The sequence below is a fragment of the Triticum aestivum genome, chromosome 6D (assembly GCF_018294505.1).
Source record: "Triticum aestivum cultivar Chinese Spring chromosome 6D, IWGSC CS RefSeq v2.1, whole genome shotgun sequence".
NCBI classification, from domain to species: domain Eukaryota; kingdom Viridiplantae; phylum Streptophyta; class Magnoliopsida; order Poales; family Poaceae; genus Triticum; species Triticum aestivum.
Genome location: NC_057811.1, coordinates 183,890,905 through 183,915,113, shown reverse-complemented (window position 1 = coordinate 183,915,113; position 24,209 = coordinate 183,890,905). Strand labels below are relative to the sequence as shown.

At 46.2% G+C, this 24,209-nt stretch overlaps 1 protein-coding gene and 1 pseudogene across 1 annotated transcript; one reads left to right on the top strand and one right to left on the bottom strand.

The window, feature by feature from the left end:
* The first annotated feature begins 1,645 nt into the window (after nucleotides 1–1,645).
* LOC123144404 (uncharacterized) lies at nucleotides 1,646–7,687 on the top strand. The gene is made up of 6 exons (XM_044563530.1): nucleotides 1,646–2,245; nucleotides 4,422–4,880; nucleotides 5,542–6,168; nucleotides 6,271–6,322; nucleotides 6,395–6,493; nucleotides 6,604–7,687. The coding sequence occupies exons 1-6, from the start codon at nucleotides 1,745–1,747 to the stop codon at nucleotides 7,329–7,331; spliced, it is 2,466 nt and encodes an 821-aa protein (XP_044419465.1). The 5' UTR covers nucleotides 1,646–1,744; the 3' UTR covers nucleotides 7,332–7,687.
* A 443-nt stretch (nucleotides 7,688–8,130) lies between these two features.
* LOC123142564 (glycine-rich protein 1-like) lies at nucleotides 8,131–8,799 on the bottom strand (annotated as a pseudogene).
* Nucleotides 8,800–24,209: the final 15,410 nt, after the last annotated feature.

The following is a 24,209-nucleotide window of genomic DNA, read 5'->3' as shown; positions in this document are numbered from 1 at the left end:
TGTAGGGGATGGGCTATTTATAGCCAGGAGGCAATCCGACCTGGTTTGTCCGAAATGACCCTGGGTCACTAAGGAACTGACACGTGTCCAACGGTCAGATTTCAAACACACGCGGCAGCTTGACTTGGGCTACAAGTAAAGCTGACTTATCCAGCTCAGGATAAGATTTACTCTCATTGTCTTCGCTCGAAGACATAAGATTTGGTTGAGCATCACATCAGTCACTCTGACTTTGTTCACTTGGACCCCACTTAACAGTGCGGTGGTTCCTATGACTCAACAAAGAACAAAACAAAACTACAAAACAACTATGTCTTTGCACTCCATAGTCTTCACGTGAATGTCTTCTCAAGTCATAATCTTCGTTGTGAATATCTTCACAAACCACCATTGTCTTCAATGTCTTCACACATTTTTAGGGGTCATCTCTGGTAGGTAAACCGAATCAATGTGGGACTACTACCTATGTTATCCTGCAATTCTCACAAACACATCAGTCCCTCAACCAAGTTTGTCGTCAATACTCTAAAACCAACTAGGGGTGGCACTAGATGCACTTACACTTTTGTTTTGTGATGAATCCCGAGAACACTCTAACATGAACAATGCGAAGGATTTTTTGGATGAAAAGGGGGGATTAGAGGAGAGTACCTTCTGGAAGAGATTGGGGCACAAATCCATGAAGAAAATTTTCAGATCTGTGAGATTTGAAGGGGGTATTGAGAGGGGGAGAGGGAGAAAGCGCGGCCGGCCTTTTCTCTTTCTAGAAGGAATGTATGGGATGGGGAAGGGCGGCTCGCGCCGGTCACTAAGTGGCATGATAGCGCCTAAGTTGTAGACGCTACACCGTGTACTGTAGTGCCTAGAACGGAGGCACTGCTTAATCAGGGTAGGGCCCTCTTAACCCCATTGGCTAGCCTTGTAAACGTGTCAGACGGGCGCTATGATGTGTAGTATAGCGCTGATGAGTTGGGCACTATCAAAAAATGTTAACCAGGTGAAATAGTTTCATTCACAGTTTATTTCGTGGATTTGTTACGTCTTTAGGTCATTTTTATTAATTGGTTCACCGCACCTAGTTGGAGCAGGACACGAAAGAGGAAAGCGGCATTTCGATGACATTTACCACAGCGGCAATGCTACATGTACAGTAACTTACAAGGTTTTACAGGAGGGATTAACTTGTGTGTTTGTGATTGGTTAATAGTTGATGGAGCCGGCCCACCCCCTGAAAATCAAGGGGGGCAAGTTTTTTTTTTTAAATTAGGGGACAAGTTTATGATTGGTAGATGAAAATACTCCCTCTGTTCCTAAATATAAGTCTTTTTAGAGGTTTCACTAGGAACTACATACGGATGTATATAAACATATTTTAGAGTTTAGATTCACTCATTTTGCTCCGTATGTAGTCATCTAGTGAAATGTCTAAAAAAGACTTATATTTAGGAACGGAGGGAGTAGTATGTAAAGCCCCGTATTGATTTGTAAGTCTAGCATTTTTGTTACAACAGGCACCTGGCTCTCCCGACTAGTCGAGTACTTCCCGTCGCCCCGCCAGAGTCGCCACGCGTCAGTCGCACAACTGTTCCATCCGCACACCACACCACGGAAGTCGTGTCGCTCTCACCACCCAGCACAAAAGGCACCGCACCCTCCCCCATCGTCGCCTCCGCCACCCTTCTCCCTCCCTCAGACCGTCGCACTCCCAAGAACCCACGAGCTCCAAAGCAGCTCGCTAGCTCCCATGGGGCGCGGCCGTCCCAAGAGGCGCCCTCCGAAGCCCGTCGAGTCGTCGGAGGACGAGGCGTTCATGATGCCGATCGGCGCGGCGGTGGAGGTGCGCAGAGACGACCCCGGCTTCGCCGGCTCCTTCTACGAGGCCACCGTCACCAGTCACCTGCTCTCCGACGGCGGCCACGGGCGCTACACGGTGGCCTACTCCACGCTCCTGGGCGAGGAGGCTGAGCCGCTCAGGGAGACCGCGGCCGCCGCCAACGTGCGGCCGCGGCCACCGCCCGAGGAAAGGGAGTTCGTGATTCACGAGATGGTGGAGGCGTTCCACAGCGACGGGTGGTGGGCTGGCGTAGTCGCCGCCGTTGTCCCGCCAACGGTGACGGGAGATCGCCGGCGGAGGGCGTACAGGGTCACGTTCCCCACGTTGCGGGAGACGCTGCAGTTCGAGGAGACGGATCTGCGGCCGCACCGCGTGTTCCAGGGTGGGCGGTGGGTCCCGGCTGCAGAGGTGGTAAGTGGTGTGCTGGATGAGTCTCCCTCTGAGGCTCTGACCTCTGTTATACAATCTTTGGGTCCATCTGTTGGATTAAGATTGTTGATTATGGATAGAAACATTTCACTTTAGTATTTTGCTATTCAGGTGCTTGGAGTATATATACTGCGCCTCTCTCCTCAAATCCGAATGCATTGTTTTCTTTGCTTTTGTGGTTACCCCCCTAATGGATTGTTGCATGCAACATTTTGTTTATCAAATTTAAAACATGAATAATCGTCCTTTAAATTATCTAAACTCTCTTGAATGGGTTTAACTATTTTCTAAAACTTTAAAAATTAAAGTTACGTGCAAATAAATAAAGCAACTTGGCGACTTGTATTGTGAACTGTACAGACTTAAATTTGTCGCGGAAATAAGAGACTTAAAGCGAGTATATGTTTTCATTTATTTGTCTTCATTTTTATTTTATTTTGAGTTGGATATTTGTCTTCATTTTGGACTATGCTATTTTATTCGGACAAGGCCATTCCATAGAGTAAATAGCATAAAACTACCACAATTCGCGTTAGGGTTCCGAAAAACTACCACAAATTTGTTTGTGACTGATAACTACCAGAATCGGCGCCGGCTGTTTCAAAAACCCCAAATCGCCGACTGCTTTGCACTTTATCGCGATTATGACAGGCCGGGCCCGCACCTAAACAAACCGTTTGTTTGACCGTTAACTGACATGTGGGGCTCACATGTCAGTGTCTCTTACACTCCAATAAAAATATCTCAAAATATATGGCAATTGTTTTACAGAATAGTCCCTGTAAGTTTTTTGAAAAAGCAATTGGTCCCTATAAGTTAAAAAAAGCAATCGGGTCCCTGAGAGAAGCCGCATCGCCATGAGGAATGGCGCCGGCGGCTCTGCGGCTTCCAGGTCGCGGTGGAGCAGCTCAAGGCGCCGGCGGCTCGGCGGTGGCAGGTCGCGGGAAGCAACGTGGCCCGCGGTGGAGCAGCTCGACGCGTCAGCGGCCAGGTCGTGGGCAGCTGCGTGGTAGGCGGTGGAGAAGCTCGACAGGCCGGTCGATGGCGGCGCCGGCTCGAGGTGGTGGCGGTGTGGCCGGCCTCGGCGGGAAGACGGGGCTCGTCGGGCCCGTGCACCTTTTCATGGTGGCGGTGTGGCCGACCTCGGCGCCGGCCTCGAGGTGGTGGTCCATGGCGGCGCCGGCTCAAGGTGGTGGCGCCGGCGTCGGCGCGGAGGCGGGGCTCCTCCAGGTGGGCGACGGGCTCGGTCCAGGTGGAGTCCTTGCCGGCCGCGCCTGCTGCTCCTTGCCGGCTGGCAGAGAGAGAGAGAGAGATAAGGGAGAGAAGGAGGAGGAGGAGGAAGAGATAACTGACATGTGGGCCCCACATGTCAGTTAACGGTCAAAGGAACGGTCAAACAAACGGTTCGTTTAGGTGCGGGCCCGACTTGTCATAAACTGGTTTAATTTCTTAGCCACGGGCGTTTTGGGTTTTTTGAAACAGTCGACGCCGACTCTGGTAGTTATCAGTCACAAACAAAATTGTGGTAGTTTTTTGGAACCCTAACGCGAATTGTGGTAGTTTTATGCTATTTACTCCCATTCCATAGCATCAAGATCCAGGTGAGAAGACTTGATCTTGGTCGCATCCGCATACTGATCCATGATCGTGGTCACAATGCAGTCTAGCTAAGTACATCTACATCACTATTATATTAGGCTCACTTAAAATGGCTTATGCTTACACTACCCAGACTTGTCAGAATAGTTGATGCAAGTTTAAGAACTTTAAGGGCCAAAAACGCTCATTGCCTCAATATTGATTTTCCGCACATGCAGTGCAATTTAACAAATTGAGGGTTTTCAGAATAGATGCACTCGTATTGAATTTATATTCCGGTTGGTGCGACGGCGTATGCGAGCTTATAAACTGAATTTTAGAAGTGGCTCTAGGATGAATCCCTAGAATATGTCTTACTGGGATATTTGAAATATCATGGTCCTCAAAATTGGCATTTGAAATGCGCATGTGTGGAGAACTTTCATGGTAACTGACATTAAAGAAGGATTATACGTGGGGAAGAGCTGAATTTCTCTTTCAACATCTGTTAAAGAAGGAATTGTTTTCTTGATAATGATAAGGAAGGAAATTAAGTGTTTAATACTCTCGTTGTGTACAGGGCAAGGGAAGTCCTTTGTTCAGCGAGGGGAATCAAGTTGAAGTGAGTCATTTTGCAAGAAACTTCAGTGGATCCTGGAATCCAGCTACTGTTCTTAAAGTGATTGGCGCTACACATTTTCTAGTACAGTACATGCATATTGGGAAGGATGATGAATCGGCCACTGAGATTCTGGATTCACAATATATTCGGCCATCACGCGACATCACCAATATGGATTCTAGGTACAGATTTTCTCCTGCATCTCATGTTGAGGTCCTTCATGAAGGTGGCTGGCAGCCTACTATTATTGTGAAGGTTTTAGGTTCTGAAATCAACAAGAAGTATGTAGTGAACTTGAAGAATCCCAAGACAGACATGGATGACGTGGAACCTGTGGATGTTCTGACGGTGGAAAGTACGCAGCTACGGCCACGGTTTGACTGGGACGGTAAAAAATGGGTACGCTGCTTGAAAAAGGTACACATAGTGCATATTCCGTATTTTGTCTTCTGTCATTCTTTTCTAGTATTTTCTTCTTTGATAGAAAATATAATGCTATTTAGTTCTGTCATTGCATGCATTTCATAGCCTTTTTTAAGTGTGTATTTGATGAAGGAGCAGGTGGCCTCAAACAAACTATAGTTGACTGCAGCAACTATGTTATACTTAGTTTTTGTCATTCAGATTTCAAAGAAATCTGTCAGTATTACCTTTCTTTGGCTCCTCTTATCAGTCACTATTATTGCAACATGTTATTCACTTAGCCAACCTTTTTTTTCTGCAAATCATTTAGCCCACCTTGATTTTGCACCATTTGGATCAGGGCTAATAACACTTCCCATCTGTTGGTTCTTTAATCCGTTAAGCCTAGTTAATTGATAGACAATTAGACATAGTCCTGTTATGATAGCCATATCTGCATCTTGTATGTTTAGGCAAACATATCTGCACTTGAAACAAGAAGCGACTGCAAATGAATTAGGAATATGCAAGTTAATTTATTCGTAGTTGGAATATTATCCCTGCTCTAGGTTCCAAACAGCAATGATGTTATTCAATGTTACCTCAAATCTGCACTTGAAGACTGTAGATTATGGTATAGTGTACTGATGTGTGTTATTTTTTCCCTGTGTGCTAGCCTTTGCTCCAAACTTATGTCCATGAGATGCATCCATTCCAGAAACCTTGTAATGGTCCTCGATTAACTTCTCGAAAAAGGCCAATTCCCGCCTTCTATGATGGCTCGGATAAAGTCAGTAATAAACCTGGTTCTCGTCGTGACAAAAAGTTGAAGGATGAAGATGTGACATCAGAACAAATTTCTCCTGTTTTGTCCATTCGTAATGTAAACAATGAAATTATTCATAAGCAAGGAAATGCAGCATTGGCATTGAGGTCTGGGTTGTCCCTTCCTTCACTGCCACAAATGGCGGCATTTGGCTCTCTGAGTTCATCTACACTTCCTCCAAGCTGTCATCTTGAACAATCATCTTCTCAGATGATTATTGTACCCTCTATGGCACAAAGTCAACAGATTCAGGCTTCTCTATTTGGAGGTTTTGGTGAACCAAGACCTGTCCCACAGGGCCCACTATTAGGAACGCGATCACTTGGCTCAGATTTTCGCATCATTGAAGGGTCAAAAAATGTATTAAGCGGTCAGGGTAAGCAATCAACTGTTGGAACTGGGACTGAACTGTCCAGGCAAATGGAGAAATGTGTTTCTTCTCAAACAGCAGTGGCTCTAGGGGAGAACCATGAAACTGTGAGTTGTTACTTTTAATACACCCCCTTAATTATCTACCAGTCCTAACATCATTCGAAATACCATTTGTTCTTAATTTTCCTTTACATTTGTAAATACTAGATGCAGCCAATGAAAGGGATAGCTGCTCCTGCTAAAGCTACTGAGGAAGACAGTAAGTTTCAGGCTGTTCAACGTATATTGGTACAACATACACTGCAAATACTAACTAGCAAATTTCTTGCAGTGGCTGAACTGCCTAATGATTTGACTGCTGGGTGTGAAACACTTCCAGAAATGGATGAGCTGAGTTGTATTGACCCGACATCACGAAAGGACATCGGAGGTATGCCTTCTGATTCCTAAAAGTTAGGAATGTGCGCTGATTACAGCAAAGTCCACTACACTTTCACTATGTTATTACTAGTACTTGTACCATGATACTTCCATTTCCAGGTTCACAAGCAGGTAATGGAAGGGATGATCTTGAGCAAGGGGGCTACACAGGTGAAGCACATGATTCTTGCTGTCCCTTGTTGTCGGAATCAGCAGCTGTGCATGAGAGTATCATGGACACGAATGGCCGGATTTCAGAACCCTTGGCAAGCCAGCATCTTCCATTTGTGAAGACCTCCCCAATGTGGGCACACCTTGAGGGACTGGAAATATTCAGGAAAGCACCACAGCGACCAAATTTCCATCAGTTCGAGCAGCATGGTCAAGAGGTCTGTCAAGGACTGGCATTAGGTTTGATGTTCTCTTTTGCTATTTTAGCAGAAAGCATAAACAGGCTGAATGCTCTGGACGATAGTAGACTACTCGAGCAGAAGATGACGGGCCTTGCTTTGCTTGAGGCAGATGGTTTTGATGTCAAGGACCTGAGATCACGCGTGGAAACTTTACTCCACGCAAAAAATAGTTGCGTTGAACTACAGGATTCCATGAGAAATCTGGAGGAGAAGATTGCTCACAAAGAAACCAAGGACCGAGAACTTGGCAAGCAAGTTCGGTCGCTGGCTATGGCTGTCCATCATCACGATCTACATGCATATCTCATGCGCAACGTCATGCGGTCTGCCATCACGCAGAAGATGAACAATGCTATGGAGATCTCAAGGCTCAAGACAGAAGCGAACAAGCTTAAGAGATCGTGTCTATCCATCACCATCGCCGTGCCACGGTGAGTTTGGAGGTGAGCAAGTCAGCACGTTCTTGAAAATTAGTTATCAGTGGTAGGTGGTGGAGAGCGCCCTGCTAGATGTTGTGTAGATAGTTCGTAATGCTATCCTAGAGTTCGCCGTGCCGAGGGCGAGTCTTTTGTGTATGGGCTGTACATGTTGTTACTCTGATATGTTGCAGTCCTCTGTAAAATAGATGTTGTGTAGATAGTTCGCAATGCTATCCTGGAGTTCGCCGGACTGGGGTGAGTCTTTTGTGTACGGGATCATGTATATGTTGTTACTCGGGTATGCTACAGCCCTCTGTAAAATGCATGTAAGTTGAACCTGGAGGTCAGTGATGTATTCTGTGTGTTCAGTAATCAAGCTCGCAGCACTTTGTAGGTACTCTCTGTTTCATTCGGAAGAAGCCTATTTCGAGAATATGGCAATGAGCCAATGACTTCGTGATGTCTGAAAAAGAAATCAGACTTGGAAAGCAAAAGTTAGTGCGAATATCAGTTACTGAGCCCGGGCTCAGCTGATCCCTATATCTATGTCGTCCAGTCGCGTGGGGATGCACGCCCTTAGCTGTATTTCCGCACCGTATTCATTCAAAAAAAGGACAGACAGGCGAAGCATTGATTCTTGTTAAAAATAATTCTGTAATTAGGGGAAAATCTCCCCTTGCCCAAACCGTTGTTGCGGTTTGTCCCGTAACCGACGTCTCCCTTCGATCTCCTGTAACCGACGCCTCCTCGAGGGATCGTCGTGTCTCTTCGGGACATATAAAAGGGGGCCTGTAACCATCGATCAATCTATTCGATCATTCTGATTCAAAACACGTTATCACGCACGTAGAACAGCCAACGAGAGCGAAAGGCAACAGAGAAAGGAGAAGAGAGGAAGTACTCGCCGCCGGTGAGATGACAGGCCTTGTCTCCTTCTTCCTCCGTCTGATCCGTGAGGACGGTCGCCGCTGCCGCCTCATTGCCCTTCGCCGCCATGGAGTTGGTGGCCACCGCCGTTTCCGCCGCCGGATGCAAGCCATCCGTCGATTCGGCCGCGGCGCCACTGGACGTGGCGCTCCTGGCCGCCACCGCGTCGCTGGACGAGGTGCTCCTGGCCGCCACCGCGCCGCTGGACGCGCCCCCCGCGGTGCTCCCCTCGCCCCTGGACGCAACCACGATGGTGCTCCCTGCGCCCGTGGCCAGGCGCCCATGGGGTTCGACCCCTGGCTAGTGGCCGGCCCGAGCGCCTCCATGGTGCACAGGGCTGCAGCCGCGCCTGCACCGCCTCCTGGATCTCCGCCTCCACCACCTCCTCCGCTGGCCGCGTGGCTCGCGCCGTCGACGCCAACGCCCGCAGCCGAGGCCGCCGGCCCGCCCGGATACTGCCCTGTGCCGATGCGCGCCGTCGTGAACGAGGAGGAGGCGCTCGCCTTCGTCTCCGCGCCGACCGGTGCCTCCGGAGTGGTCCGCCTTGGAGCCGGCATGGAGGGCGCTGACGCCACCGCCACGCCTCAGCAGGAGACGGCTGCGGGCTCGAGCAGCCGAGCCGCACGGCGCTTCGGGCGTCTCTTCGGGCGCGCCGTCGCCGCCATCGACCGTCGCCCCAGCCGCCGCCCCGGTTCGTGGGCTCCGGCGAGCCTCGGACTCGCCAGCGCCGCACCAGGAACTGCTCGCCCGGATCACGTCGTCGTCGACTCTTCTTCGGACGAGGAGGGGTCGTCGGTGCTACGCCGGTGACCACCGGAATCGCAAGGGCCTGCGGCGGCCACTCCTCCCGCCGGCGCCGCCGCGTGATAGTGGGGATCGAGCAGAGGTGGTGGTGCGGGGTTCGGATACTCCGACCCTTATCCGATCCGCCTGCTCCCCCCCTGTCTTGTGCGGTGCGGCGGCGAGTGGGCCGGCCAAAGGCCGGGCAGGCCCAGGCCCAGGCGCCCGAGGCGGCTGTTCCTCTCCTGTGCGGTGCTGTGGCGGGTGGGCCGGCCAGAAGTGTGGATTTTTTTCTCTCTCTGTTTTCTTAACATTAGTACTAATTATTGTATTTGTGCAATTTTAGTCTATGTTTAGTACGGTTTAGTACTTAGATTGACTACTACTTACATTTTAGTCCTGTTCTAGATTTATTCTATGTTAGGACTTGTGTAATTATTAGTAGGTGTGTTTATATTATGTAATGGATTGATAATATAAATAAAGTACCGGATTTCATCTGGGAAGAATGACATGTCCCATGTGTTTACCACATCTCATTTTTATCGAACATGTCTTTGCGATTGAGATCTTCTCTCGCATATCAAACTTGCAAATTTTTGAATGTTTCTCCCTCATCTTATTTGGAATCACAAGGTAATGAGTTGTGATCTACTGCTTATTTGCAGACTATCCTCTCTTACTGTGAGGTCTACGCTTTGTCATTCTCGACAAACGATTACCTCCAACGTGTATTCCTTATATCTGAATTGTAGCATACACAAGGTAATGGCGATGTAGCCTATTACTGTGAGATCTAAGTGATCTTCAAAGTGTTATGTTCACACAATTGAGGTTGAGAATTTTTTCAAGTTTACACTTGAGTATCAAATTTTTGCATTCTTATTACACAACCATGATGGTTTTTAATTTACCACTCGTAAATTAATTATCTCTGGTTCTCCCATGTAGGCGAAGATGACTGCCAAAGAGTTTGAGGAGCTTGCCCTCAATGGCCACAATTACCCTACATGGGCTATGGACATCAAGATCAGTCTTGCGTCCCGTGGGATAGCGCGTGCAATACAACCCCCGGAGACTCCTCTCCCGGCTGGGGCCACGCCGCTGACAGAACAGCAGAACTATGCTGCCTTATTCATCATTAGGCACCATATTCATCCAGATCTCAAGTCTGAGTATTTACAGGAGGAATCTCCTAGTACTCTATTTCTGGCCCTCAAAACGAGGTATGAACAGCAGAAGGCAGTAGTCCTGCCAGAAGCACTCCATGATTGGACTCATCTCCGTCTTCAGGATTTCAAGTCCATCGGTGAGTACAATCATGCTGTTCATAAGATATGTTCCAAACTGCGCTTTTGTGAGAAGGAACCTACTGAGGGGGAGAAGATAGAGAAAACTTTGTCTACTATGCTCCCTTCAGATAGGATCCTCCAACAACAATACCGTGCTCGTAACTACACTGTCTATTCCGAGCTTATTCACATGTTACTTCAGGCTGAAAAGCATGATGAGCTACTTGCTAAGAATGGCTCTCAGCGCCCAGTTGGGGCACAACCTTTACCTGAAGTCCATCTGAATGTTGCAAATAGACAAAAGTTTAATGGTACCCCTCGGGGTAAACAATCCAATTTCGAGCATAAGCGAAAGCGCAATGGGAACAGGAGATCTAGATACCCAGGCAAGGGAAAAGGCACTTCAAAGCCCAGGCTTGATAAATCTAAGCTTTGCAACAAGTGTGGATGCTCCACGCATTCTACTGAAAAGTGCACAATGCCCAAGCATCTGGTTATGCTGTACCAGCAATCTCAGGGACGCAAAGCACCTCAAGGGAAAAGGTTTGAAGCCAACTTCAACCTTCATCCGGATAGCGCAAAAGGAGCTGGTAGTTCGCACGATGTTCCTCCTGGACCGAGCAACGCCGTGGTTCCTTATCTGCCTGAGGCTACTGCTGAAATGGAGAACACGTTGATTGAGTACACCGCAAACAACGTGTTTGGCGACTTCGACTAGTCCCTCAATCTCCTAGTGATCTACTTAATTATGTCCATTTGTGATGATTGTAATAAGAACATAAGTTTGTTGTTGTCTTTATATTGTATTGTATCAGCACATTTGATATAATAAAGATTGTATTCTATATATTACTATGAGGTTTTCTTATTGAAAATTCTTTGTTTTATATAGTTTTCTACGGGGACAATCCGATGGAAGAGGAATTATGCCTTGTGGACAGTGGTGCCACAAACTCCATACTGAGGGAGATGAAATATTTCCAAACTCTGAAAAAGACGAATGGAGATATTCTAACTATCGCTGGACGCGATACTGTGATTGTTGGTACTGGACGTGCCATATTCACCCTCCCAAGTGGTACATATGTGACAATTGAGGATGCTTTACTATATCCCGATTCTGCACGTACCCTGATCAGTTATCGAGATATCCGTAAAAATGGTTTTCATATTGAAACCCATGAAGACAACAAAGAGGAGTATCTACTCTTTACTAAAGATAACGGATATGGCAAAAAGGTACATGAGAAAATTCCTTCTCTATCGTCTGGTTTGTACTATACGTACATCAAACCCGTGGAACATGTTGGATACAAAGTAATTTTTCAGAATTTTAACGCATTCCAAACCTGGCATGATCGCCTAGGCCATCCTGGAATAGGGATGATGAGAAAAATTACTAGCAATTCCATTGGTCATAATTTGCTTGAGTCAAAATTTCCTCAATCATCTGATTTTGTGTGCACATCTTGTGCCACGGGAAAGCTAATTTTGAGGCCCTCACACCTCAAAATACAAGCTGAACCACTTCAGTTCCTTGAACGTATTCAAGGAGACATTTGTGGTCCCATTCAGCCATTATCTGGACCTTTCCGGTATTTCATGGTTCTGATTGACGCATCTACACGATGGTCACATGTGTGTCTTCTATCCACACGGAACCATGCATTTGCCAAGATAATGAGGCAAGTCATTAAGTTGCAAGCCCATTATCCTGAAAGTCGAATTAAATCAATTCGAATGGACAATGCTGCAGAATTCTCCTCACGTGCTTTCAATGATTATTGCATGGCTTTGGGGATTGAAGTTCAGCACTCTGTTCCATATGTCCATACACAAAATGGTTTGGCTGAAGCGTTGATTAAGAGGATCAAACTCATTGCAAGACCTTTGTTGACGAATTGCAACTTGCCAACCTCTTGTTGGGGTCACGCTGTTTTACACGCTACTGACTTGATACAATTGAGGCCAACTGCATATCACAGTTCTTCCCCTCTGGAATTGGTACGTGGAAATCCTCCAAGCATTTCCCATCTGCGTAAGTTCGGATGTGCTGCATACATCCCGATCTCACCACCACAGCGGACATCTATGGGCCCACACAGGAAGTTGGGGATCTATGTGGGGTACAAATCGCCGTCGATTATTAAGTACCTGGAACCCCTGACTGGGGATCTGTTCACAGCCCGTCACGCTGATTGCATATTTAATGAGGAACATTTTCCGGCATTAGGGGGAGATTTCAAGTACCAGAAAGAATGCCTGGAAATTGAATGGAATGCTCATTCCATTTCATCCTCTAATCCACGTACCCATGAGACTGAACTTCAAGTTCGGAAGATCATTAATTTGCAACATCTTGCAAATAATCTGCCAGATTCATTTACTAATTTGAAAGGCGTTACAAAATCCTTGAACCCGGCCAGAAACGCTCCAGAAAGAGTGGAGGTACCAATAAAAACCACTCAACTCCCTATTCCTAAAAAGAGGGGGAGTAGTACGGCCTCTGACCCGGAGCATGCTTCTAGCAAGCAGCAAAGGAAATCAAGGAAAAAATCTCGGAGTCAGTAAATGCAGGTCAACTCAACATTGACAAACACCTGATGGGTAGTATACACGCAGTGGAAGGGCAACCTCTGTTGGAGAACGTAGCAGAAATTCAAAAGTTTCTACGCATCACCAAGATCAATCTATGGAGTAATCTAGCAACGAGGGGAAGGGGAGTGCATCTACATACCCTTGTAGATCGCGAGCGGAAGCGTTCAAGAGAACGGGGTTGATGGAGTCGTACTCGTCGTGATCCAAATCACCGATGATCCTAGCGCCGAACGGACGGCACCTCCGCGTTCAACACACGTACGGAGCAGCGACGTCTCCTCCTTCTTGATCCAGCAAGGGGGGAGGAGAGGTTGATGGAGATCCAGCAGCACGACGGCGTGGTGGTGGAAGCAGCGGGATTCCAACAGGGCTTCGCCAAGCGCTGCGGGAGGAGGGAGGTGTGTCACGGGAGGGAGAGGGAGGCGCCAGGGCTTAGGTATTGCTGCCCTCCCTTCCCCCCACTATATATAGGGCCAAGGGAGAGGGGGCGCAGCCTTGGCCCTTCCTCCAAGGAAGGGTGCGGCCAGGGAGGAGTCCTTCCCCCCCAAGGCACCTCGGAGGTGCCTTCCCCCTTTAGGACTCTCCCTTTTCCTTATCTCCTGGCGCATGGGCCTCTTGGGGCTGGTGCCCTTGGCCCATATAGGCCAAGGTGCACCCCCTACAGCCCATGTGGCCCCCCGAGGCTGGTGGACCCCCTTGGTGGACCCCCGGACCCCTTTCGGCACTCCCGGTACAATACCGATAAAGTGCGAAACTTTTCCGGCGACCAAAATAAGACTTCCCATATATAAATCTTTACCTCCGGACCATTCCGGAACTCCTCGTGACGTCCGGGATCTCATCCGGGACTCCGAACAACTTTCGGGTTACCGCATACTAATATCTCTATAACCCTAGCGTCACCGAACCTTAAGTGTGTAGACCCTACGGGTTCGGGAACCATGCAGACATGACCGAGACGTTCTTCGGTCAATAACCAACAGCGGGATCTGGATACCCATGTTGGCTCCCACATGTTCCACGATGATCTCATCGGATGAACCACGATGTCGGGGATTCAATCAATCCCGTATACAATTCCCTTTGTCTATCGGTATGTTACTTGCCCGAGATTCGATCGTCGGTATCCCGATACCTTGTTCAATCTCGTTACCGGCAAGTCTCTTTACTCGTTCCGTAACTCACATCATCCCGTGATCAACTCCTTGGTCACATTGTGCACATTATGATGATGTCCTACCGAGTGGGCCCATAGATACCTCTCCGTTTACACGGAGTGACAAATCCCAGTCTCGATTCGTGCCAACCCAACAGACACTTTCGGAGATACCTGTAGTGCACCTTTATAGCCACCCAATTACGTTGTGACATTTGGTACACCCAAAGCATTCCTACGGTATCCGGGAGTTGCACAATCTCATGGTCTAAGGAAATGATACTTGAAATTAGAAAAGCTCTGAGCAAACGAACTACACGATCTTGTGCTAGGCTTAGGATTGGGTCTTGTCCATCACATCATTCTCCTAATGATGTGATCCCGTTATCAACGACATCCAATGTCCATGGTTAGGAAACCGTAACCATCTATTGATCAACGAGCTAGTCAACTAGAGGCTTACTAGGGACATGGTGTTGTCTATGTATCCACACATGTATCTGAGTTTCCTATCAATACAATTCTAACATGGATAATAAACGATTATCATGAACAAGGAAATATAATAATAACCTATTTATTATTGCCTCTAGGGCATATTTCCAACAGTCTCCCACTTGCACTAGAGTCAATAATCTAGTCCACATCACCATGTGATTAACACTCATAGGTCACATCACCATGTGACCAACACCCAAGAGTTTACTAGAGTCAACAATCTAGTTCACATCACCATGTGATTAACACTCAATGAGTTCTGGTTTGATCATGTTATGCTTGTGAGAGAGGTTATTAGTCAACGGGTCTGAACCTTTCAGATCCGTGTGTGCTTTACGAATATCTATGTCATCTTGTGGATGCTACCACGCGCTATTTGGAGCCATTTCAAATAATGGCTCTACTATACGAATCCGGTTTACTACTCAGAGTCATCCGGATTAGTGTCAAAGTTCGCATCGACGTAACCCTTTACGACGAACTCCCTTTCACCTCCATAATCGAGAAATTCCTTAGTCCACTAGGTACTAAGGATAAGTTCGACCGTTGTCATGAGATCCTTTCCCGGATCACTATTGTACCCTCTTGACCAACTCATGGCAAGGCACACTACATGTGCGGTACACAGCATAGCATACTATAGAGCCTACGTCTAAAGCATAGGGGACGACCTTCGTCCTTTCTCTATCTTCTACTGTGGTCAGGTCTTGAGTCTTACTCAATAATCACACCTTGTAACACAGCCAAGAACTCCTTCTTTGCTGATCTATTTTGAACTCTTTCAAAATCATGTCAAGGTGTGCGTTCTTTGAAAGTATCATCGGGCGTCTTGATCTATCTCTATAGATCTTGATGCCCAATATGTAAGCAGCTTTTATCCAGGTCTTCCTTTGAAAAACTCCTTTCAAACAACCCTTTATGCTTTCCAGAAATTTTACATCGTTTCGGATCAACAATATGTCATTCACATATACTTATCAGAAATGTTGTAGCGCTCCCACTCACTTTATTGTAAATACAAGTTTCTAACAAACTTTGTATAAACCCAAAAACTTTGATCACTCCATCAAAGCTTATATTCTGACTCCGAGATGCTTGCTCTAGTCCATGGAAGGATCGCTGGAGCTAGCATACCTTTTAGCATCCTTAGGATCGACAAAACCTTTCTGATTTGTATCACATACAACCTTTCCTTACGAAAACTGGTAAGGAAACTTGTTTTGACATCCATCTGCCAGATTTCATAAATGCAGCTAATGCTAACAAGATTCCGACGGACTTAAGCATCGCTACGGATGAGACAATCTCATCGTAGTCAACTCCTTGAACTTGTGGAAATACTCTTAGCCACAAGTCGAGCTTCATAGACGGTAACATTACCGTCCACGTCTGTCTTCTTCTTAAAGATCCATTTATCTCGGATTTCATGGCTTCTAACCATTTGTCAGAATATGGGCCCACCATCGCTTCTCCATAGCTCGTAGGTTCATTGTTGTCTAGCAACATGACTTCCAAGACAGGATTATGTACCACTCTGAAGTAGTACGCATCCTTATGGACCTACGAGGTTTGGTAGTGACTTGATCCGAAGTTTCATGATCACTATCATAAGCTTCCACTTCAATTGGTGTAGGTGCCACAGGAACAACTTCATGTGCCCTGCTACACACTAGTTGAAGTTGTGGTTCAATAACCTCATCAAGTCTCCACCATCCTCCCACTCAATTCTTTCGAGAGAAACTTTTCCTCGAGAAAGGAACCGTTTCTAGAAGCAATTACTTTTGCTTCCAGATCTGAAATAGGAGGTATGCCCAACTGCTTTGGGTACTCTATGAAGATGCATTTATCCGTTTTGGGTTCGAGCTTATTAGCCTGAAACTTTTTCACATAAGCATCGCAGCCCCAAACTTTTAAGAAACGACAACTCAGGTTTCTCTAAACGGTGTTGTCTCAACGGAATTGCGTGGTGCCCCTTTTAAAGTGAATGCGGTTGTCTCTAATGCCTAACCCATAAACGATAGTGGTAATTCGATAAGAAACATCATGGTATGCACCATATCCAATAGGGTGCAGCTATGATGTCCGGACACACCATCACACTATGGTGTTCCAGGCAGTATTAATTGTGAAACACTTTCCACAATGTCTCAATTGTGTGCCAAACTCGTAACTCAGATACTCATCTCTATGATCATATCACAGACATTTTATCCTCTTGTCACGACGATCTTCAATTTCACTCTGAAACTACTTGAACCTTTCAATAATTCAGACTTGTGTTTCATCAAGTGAATACACTCAGCATCTACTCAAATCATCTGTGAAGTAAGAACATAACGATATCCACTGCATGCCTCAGCACTCATTGGACTGCATACATCAAAATGTATTACTTCCAATAAGTTGCTCTCTTGTTCCATCTTACTGAAAACGAGGACTTTCAGTCATCTTGCCCATGTGGTATGATTTGCATGTCTCAAGTGATTCAAAATCAAGTGAGTCCAAACGATCCATCTGCATGGAGTTTCTTCATGCATATATACCAATAGACATGGTTCGCATGTCTCAATCTTTTCAAAAACGAGTGAGTCCAAAGATCCATCTACATGGAGCTTCTTCATGCGTTTTATCCTAATATGACTCAAATAGCAGTGCCACAAGTATGTGGTACTATCATTACTTTTGGCATGAACATGTGTATCACTATGATCGAGATTCATTTTAGGTGCAAGACCATTGAAGGTATTATTCAAATAAACAGAGTAACCGTTATTCTCCTTAAATGAATAACCGTATTGCGATAAACATAATCCAATCATGCTCAACGCAAACACCAAATCTCGATGGTAGAGGGAGCATGCGATGCTTGATCACATCAACCTTGGAAACACTTCCAACACATATCGTCATCTCACCTTTAGCTAGTCTCCGTTTATTCCGCAGCTTTTATTTCGGGTTACTAACACTTAGCAACCGAACCGGTATCTAATACCCTGGTGCTGCTAGGAGTACTAGTAAAGTATACATTCATATAACGTATATCCAATATACTTCTGTCGAGCTTGCCTGCCTTCTCATCTACCAAGTATCTAGGGTAGTACTGCTTCAGTGACCGTTCCCCTCATTTCAGAAGCACTTAGTCTCGGGTTTGGGTTCAACCTTGGGATTCTTCACTAGAGCAGCAAATGATTTGCTGTTTCATGAAGTATCCCTTTTGCCCTTGCCCTTCTAGAAACTAGTGGTTTTACTAACCATCAACAGTTGATGCTCCTTCTTGATTTCTACTTTCGCGGTGTCAAACATCGCGAATAGCTCAAGGATCATCATATCTATCCCTGATATGTTATAGTTCATCACGAAGCTCGACTAGCTTGGTGGCAGTGACTATGGAGAACCATCACTATCTCATCTGGAAGATGAACTCCCACTCGATTCAAGCGATTGTGGCACTCAGACAACCTGAGCACATGCTCAACGATTGAGCTTTTCTCCCTTAGCTTGCAGGCTTAAGAAACTTGTCAGAGGTCTCATACCTCTCGACGTGGGCACTAGTCTGAAATCCCAATTTCAGTCTTCAGAACATCTCATATGTTCTGCGACGTTTCAAAACCGTCTTTGGTGCCACAATTCTAAACCGTTAGCATTACGCACTGAACTATCACGTAGTTATCAAAACGTGTATGTCAGATGTTCCGCAACATCTACAGACGACGCTGAGGTTCAGCACACCGAGCGGTGCATTAAGGACATAAGCCTTCTGTGCAGCAATGAGGACAATCCTCAGTTTACGGACCCAGTCCGCATAATTGCTACTACCAACTTTCAACTAAATTTTCTCTAGGAACGTATCTTAAACAGTAGAACTAAAGCGTATGACATAATTTGCAAAGATTTTTTTTGACTATGTTCATGATAATGAAGTTCATCTGATTATTGAACTCCCACTCAGATAGACATCCCTCTAGTCATCTAAGTGATACATGATCCAAGTCAAACTAGGCCGTGTCCGATCATCACGTGAGACGGACTAGTCATCATCGGTGAACATCTCCATGTTGATCGTATCTGCTATACGACTCATGTTCGACCTTTCGGTCTCTTGTGTTCCGAGGCCATGTCTGTACATGCTAGGCTCGTCAACACCCGTTGTATTCAAACGTTAGAATCTATCACACCCGATCATCACGTGGTGCTTCGAAACAACGAACCTTCGCAACGGTGCACAGTTAGGGGGAACACGTCTCTTGAAATTTTAGTGAGGGATCATCTTATTTATGCTACCGTCGTTCTAAGCAAATAAGATGCATAACATGATAAACATCACATGCAATCAAATAGTGACATGATATGGCCAATATCATCTTGCTCCTTTGATCTCCATCTTCGGGGCACCATGATCATCTTTGTCACCGGCATGACACCATGATCTCCATCATCATGATCTCCATCATTGTGTCTTTATGAAGTTGTCACGCCAATGATTACTTCTACTTCTATGGCTAACGCGCTTAGCAATAAAGTAAAGTAATTTACATGGCGTTATTCAATGACACGCAGGTCATACAAAAAATAAAGACAACTCCTATGGCTCCTGCCGGTTGTCATACTCATCGACATGCAAGTCGTGATTCCTATTACAAGAATATGATCAATCTCATACATCACATATATCATTCATCACATCTTCTGGCCATATCACATCACAAGGCACATGCTGCAAAAACAAGTTAGACGTCCTCTAATTGTTGTTGCAAGTTTTTACGTGGCTTGTATAGGTTTCTAGCAAGAACGTTTCTTACCTACGTAAGACCACAACGTGATATGCCAATTTCTATTTACCCTTCATAAGGACCCTTTTCATCGAATCCGTTCCGACTAAAGTGGGAGAGACAGACACCCGCTAGCCACCTTATGCATCTAGTGCATGTCAGTCGGTGGAACCTGTCTCACGTAAGCGTACGTGTAAGGTCGGTCCGGGCCGCTTCATCCCACAATGCCGCCGAATCAAGATAAGACTAGTAACGGCAAGTAAATTGACAAAATCGACGCCCACAACTACTTTGTGTTCTACTCGTGCATAGAAACTACGCATAGACCTAGCTCATGATGCCACTGTTGGAGAACGTAGCAGAAATTCAAAATTTTCTACGCATCACCAAGATCAATCTATGGAGTAATCTAGCAACAAGGGGAAGGGGAGTGCATCTACATACCCTTGTAGATCGCGAGCGGAAGCGTTCAAGAGAACGGGGTTGATGGAGTCGTACTCGTCGTGATCCAAATCACCGATGATCCTAGCGCCGAACGGACGGCACCTCCGCGTTCAACACACGTACGGAGCAGCGACGTCTCCTCCTTCTTGATCCAGCAAGGGGGGAGGAGAGGTTGATGGAGATCCAGCAGCACGACGGCGTGGTGGTGGAAGCAGCGGGATTCCAACAGGGCTTCGCCAAGCGCTGCGGGAGGAGGGAGGTGTGTCACGGGAGGGAGAGGGAGGCGCCAGGGCTTAGGTATTGCTGCCCTCCCTTCCCCCCACTATATATAGGGCCAAGGGAGAGGGGGCGCAGCCTTGGCCCTTCCTCCAAGGAAGGGTGCGGCCAGGGAGGAGTCCTTCCCCCCCAAGGCACCTCGGAGGTGCCTTCCCCCTTTAGGACTCTCCCTTTTCCTTATCTCCTGGCGCATGGGCCTCTTGGGGCTGGTGCCCTTGGCCCATATAGGCCAAGGTGCACCCCCTACAGCCCATGTGGCCCCCCGGGGCTGGTGGACCCCCTTGGTGGACCCCCGGACCCCTTTCGGCACTCCCGGTACAATACCGATAAAGTGCGAAACTTTTCCGGCGACCAAAATAAGACTTCCCATATATAAATCTTTACCTCCGGACCATTCCGGAACTCCTCGTGACGTCCGGGATCTCATCCGGGACTCCGAACAACTTTCGGGTTACCGCATACTAATATCTCTATAACCCTAGCGTCACCGAACCTTAAGTGTGTAGACCCTACGGGTTCGGGAACCATGCAGACATGACCGAGACGTTCTTCGGTCAATAACCAACAGCGGGATCTGGATACCCATGTTGGCTCCCACATGTTCCACGATGATCTCATCGGATGAACCACGATGTCGGGGATTCAATCAATCCCATATACAATTCCCTTTGTCTATCGGTATGTTACTTGCCCGAGATTCGATCGTCGGTATCCCGATACCTTGTTCAATCTCGTTACCGGCAAGTCTCTTTACTCGTTCCGTAACTCACATCATCCCGTGATCAACTCCTTGGTCACATTGTGCACATTATGATGATGTCCTACCGAGTGGGCCCAGAGATACCTCTCCGTTTACACGGAGTGACAAATCCCAGTCTCGATTCATGCCAACCCAACAGACACTTTCGGAGATACCTGTAGTGCACCTTTATAGCCACCCAATTACGTTGTGACGTTTGGTACACCCAAAGCATTCCTACGGTATCCGGGAGTTGCACAATCTCATGGTCTAAGGAAGTGATACTTGACATTAGAAAAGCTCCGAGCAAACGAACTACACGATCTTGTGCTAGGCTTAGGATTGGGTCTTGTCCATCACATCATTCTCCTAATGATGTGATCCCGTTATCAACGACATCCAATGTCCATGGTTAGGAAACCGTAACCATCTGTTGATCAACGAGCTAGTCAACTAGAGGCTTACTAGGGACATGGTGTTGTCTATGTATCCACACATGTATCTGAGTTTCCTATCAATACAATTCTAACATGGATAATAAACGATTATCATGAACAAGGAAATATAATAATAACCAATTTATTATTGCCTCTAGGGCATATTTCCAACAACCTCCACAACCCTGTTCCACTATGCACAAACTAACTGGGACATCGGAACACCCAGACTCGATCGTATTGGGAAATCACGAAGAGTCACTAGGGGTGCAGGAAATTTCCATCAACTATGTTGATTCTGGAGAATCATTTGACCATAAGACTACGACTGTCGACATATATTTTGCTGAAAAGATTGCAGATACCCTTCTCACTGATCATGATCCAAGGTCTATCGTTGAGTGCCAAAAGCGCTCCGACTGGCCTAAATGGAAGGATGCAATCCAAGCAGAAATTGCCTCGCTTAACAAAAGAAAGGTATTCACTGAAGCAATACCTACACCTCCCAGTGTTTTCCCTGTGGGATTCAAATGGGTTTTTCTCCGGAAACGGAATGAGAACAATGAGGTGGTGAGATATAAAGCAAGGCTCGTAGCACAAGGTTTCACGCAAAAACCCGGCATTGATTTCACTGAAACATATTCTCCAATAATGAGTGCAACCACTTTCCGATATCTTATATCCTTGGCAGTGCAAAATCGTCTATCTATGCAGTTGATGGACGTCGTGACCGCATACCTCTACGGGTCACTAGATTCGGACATATATATGAAGGTTCCTGATGGAATCTTTGTCCCGAATAAAAATGCAAAACGCAACATGTATTGTGTAAAGCTGAATAAGTCATTATATGGCTTAAGGCAGTCGGGACGGATGTGGTACAACCAACTCAGTGAGTTCCTTCTTCAGAAAGGTTACTCCAATAGTACTGATTGCCCATGTGTTTTCATCAAGAAGTCCTCTACAGGATTTTGCATCATTTCTGTGTATGTTGACGATCTCAACATCATCGGCAGCACACCAGACATTGATGAAGCACGCAATCACCTAAAGATGGAATTTGAGATGAAGGATTTGGGTAAAACCAAATTTTGCTTAGGTATTCAACTTGAGCATCTTCCCTCAGGAATCATGGTACACCAATCTACCTATATCCAGAAAATATTGGAGAAATTCAATATGGACAAATCCTATCCATCTAAAACTCCCATGGTGGTTCGATCTCTAGACATAGAGAAAGATCCGTTTAGACCAAGGGATGATGGAGAAGAGGTGTTGGGACCTGAAGTTCCATACCTTAGTGCTGTTGGAGCGCTTATGTATCTTGCAAATTGCACAAGACCTGATATTGCATTTGCAGTGAATCTACTTGCTAGACATAGCACAGCTCCCACCAAACGTCATTGGTCTGGAGTGAAGAATATCTTTCGATATCTCCAAGGCACAAAGGATCTTGGCCTATTTTTCCAGTCCCAGAAAAATCCGGACTCTGATATGATTGGATATGCAGATGCCGGTTATTTGTCTGATCCCCATAATGCCAGATCTCAGACCGGCTTCATGTTCCTACATGGTGGCACTGCTATATCATGGAAGTCTTCGAAACAGACTCTGGTGGCAACATCTACCAATCATTCTGAAATAATTTCATTATTTGAAGCAACATGCGAATGTGTATGGCTTCGCAGAATGATAAACCACATACAACAGTCATGTGGAATGGGCTCGATAAAATCACCTACCATTATCTATGAAGATAATGCGGCCTGTGTTGCACAGATGCAAACAGGATACATCAAGAGTAATATCACCAAGCATATTTCTCCTAAATGGTTTTTCCCCCATAATCTTCAGAAAAGCGGGGAAATAAGCATTCTGCAAGTCAAATCATGCGACAACCTTGCTGATTTATTTACCAAGTCTCTACCACATTCTACATTCCAGAAATGTGTTCATGGAATTGGTATGCGAAGACTTAGGGACTTGCAGGTGTCAGGGGGAGTCTCTTCTTGAGATATCCTCATTTTAATGACATCACATTATGCTATTTTTCTTTGTGAGTATATGTTTCAGGATCTCATCAAAGATTTTATGAAGAACTTTTGAAGGAGAATCTTTTGAGATGATAGAGCTTCCCGGACAATCGTGAAGATGATCTACATGGTCAAGCGTAGATTAGGGGGAGTGTTAAAAATAATTCTGTAATTAGGGGAAAATCTCCCCTTGTCCAAACCGTTGTTGCGGTTTGTCCCGAAACCGACGTCTCCCTTCGATCTCCTGGAACCGACGCCTCCTCGAGGGATCGTCGTGTCTCTTCGGGACATATAAAAGGGGGCCTGTAACCATCGATCAATCTATTCGATCATCCTGATTCAAAACAATTCTCACGGCGCGTAGCACTGTGCGTCCAGACCAGAAGTATGCCGCACGGCTCAGCCTTGTCTCTGAGCTCACCTGAGCCGTCCCACGCCGGCATCATCCCTGACATAAATACGCCTCCCCTGCCCTCGTCTCCCACCCTCCCCCCAAGCTTATATCCACTCCTCTCAAAAATATCCCCATCACTCCTGCTTCCCAGCCGCCAAAGTGGACTGACAGTGTGGCACCCATTCTTAATTTCTTATGCTAGTCATATAAGAAGAAAGATGATGTGTCATGTAACTAAAGAAGAGAGAGACAAATAAAGTAACATAATATGTTACGATCACATAGCGGTTCCCAATACAAAATGAGTCTACAAAGCAATAAATAAAAACATGTATGTTACTATGACACTTCACACTATGAAGGTAGTAACATGGACTAGTAACATATGTATGTTACTAGTCTAAGTTACTCCCCACTATGACCAGCCTTATACTGCTTATACTGTCCACCCCATCTTTTTGCCACCGGGCTAAAATGCCACCTGAGTCTGAAGTTCAAATCGAGTCTTCAGCAAGCACATAAATACTTGTATGAGAATATCAGCTGCCGAA

Bases quoted from the DNA above. Each gene is read 5' to 3' on its own strand.
- LOC123144404 (XM_044563530.1), top strand. From the start codon at position 1,745: ATGGGGCGCGGCCGTCCCAAGAGGCGCCCTCCGAAGCCCGTCGAGTCG. The intron at 6,169-6,270 runs GTGAGTTGTTAC...TGTAAATACTAG, and splicing joins TAGGGGAGAACCATGAAACT to ATGCAGCCAATGAAAGGGAT. The intron at 6,323-6,394 runs GTAAGTTTCAGG...AATTTCTTGCAG, and splicing joins TAAAGCTACTGAGGAAGACA to TGGCTGAACTGCCTAATGAT.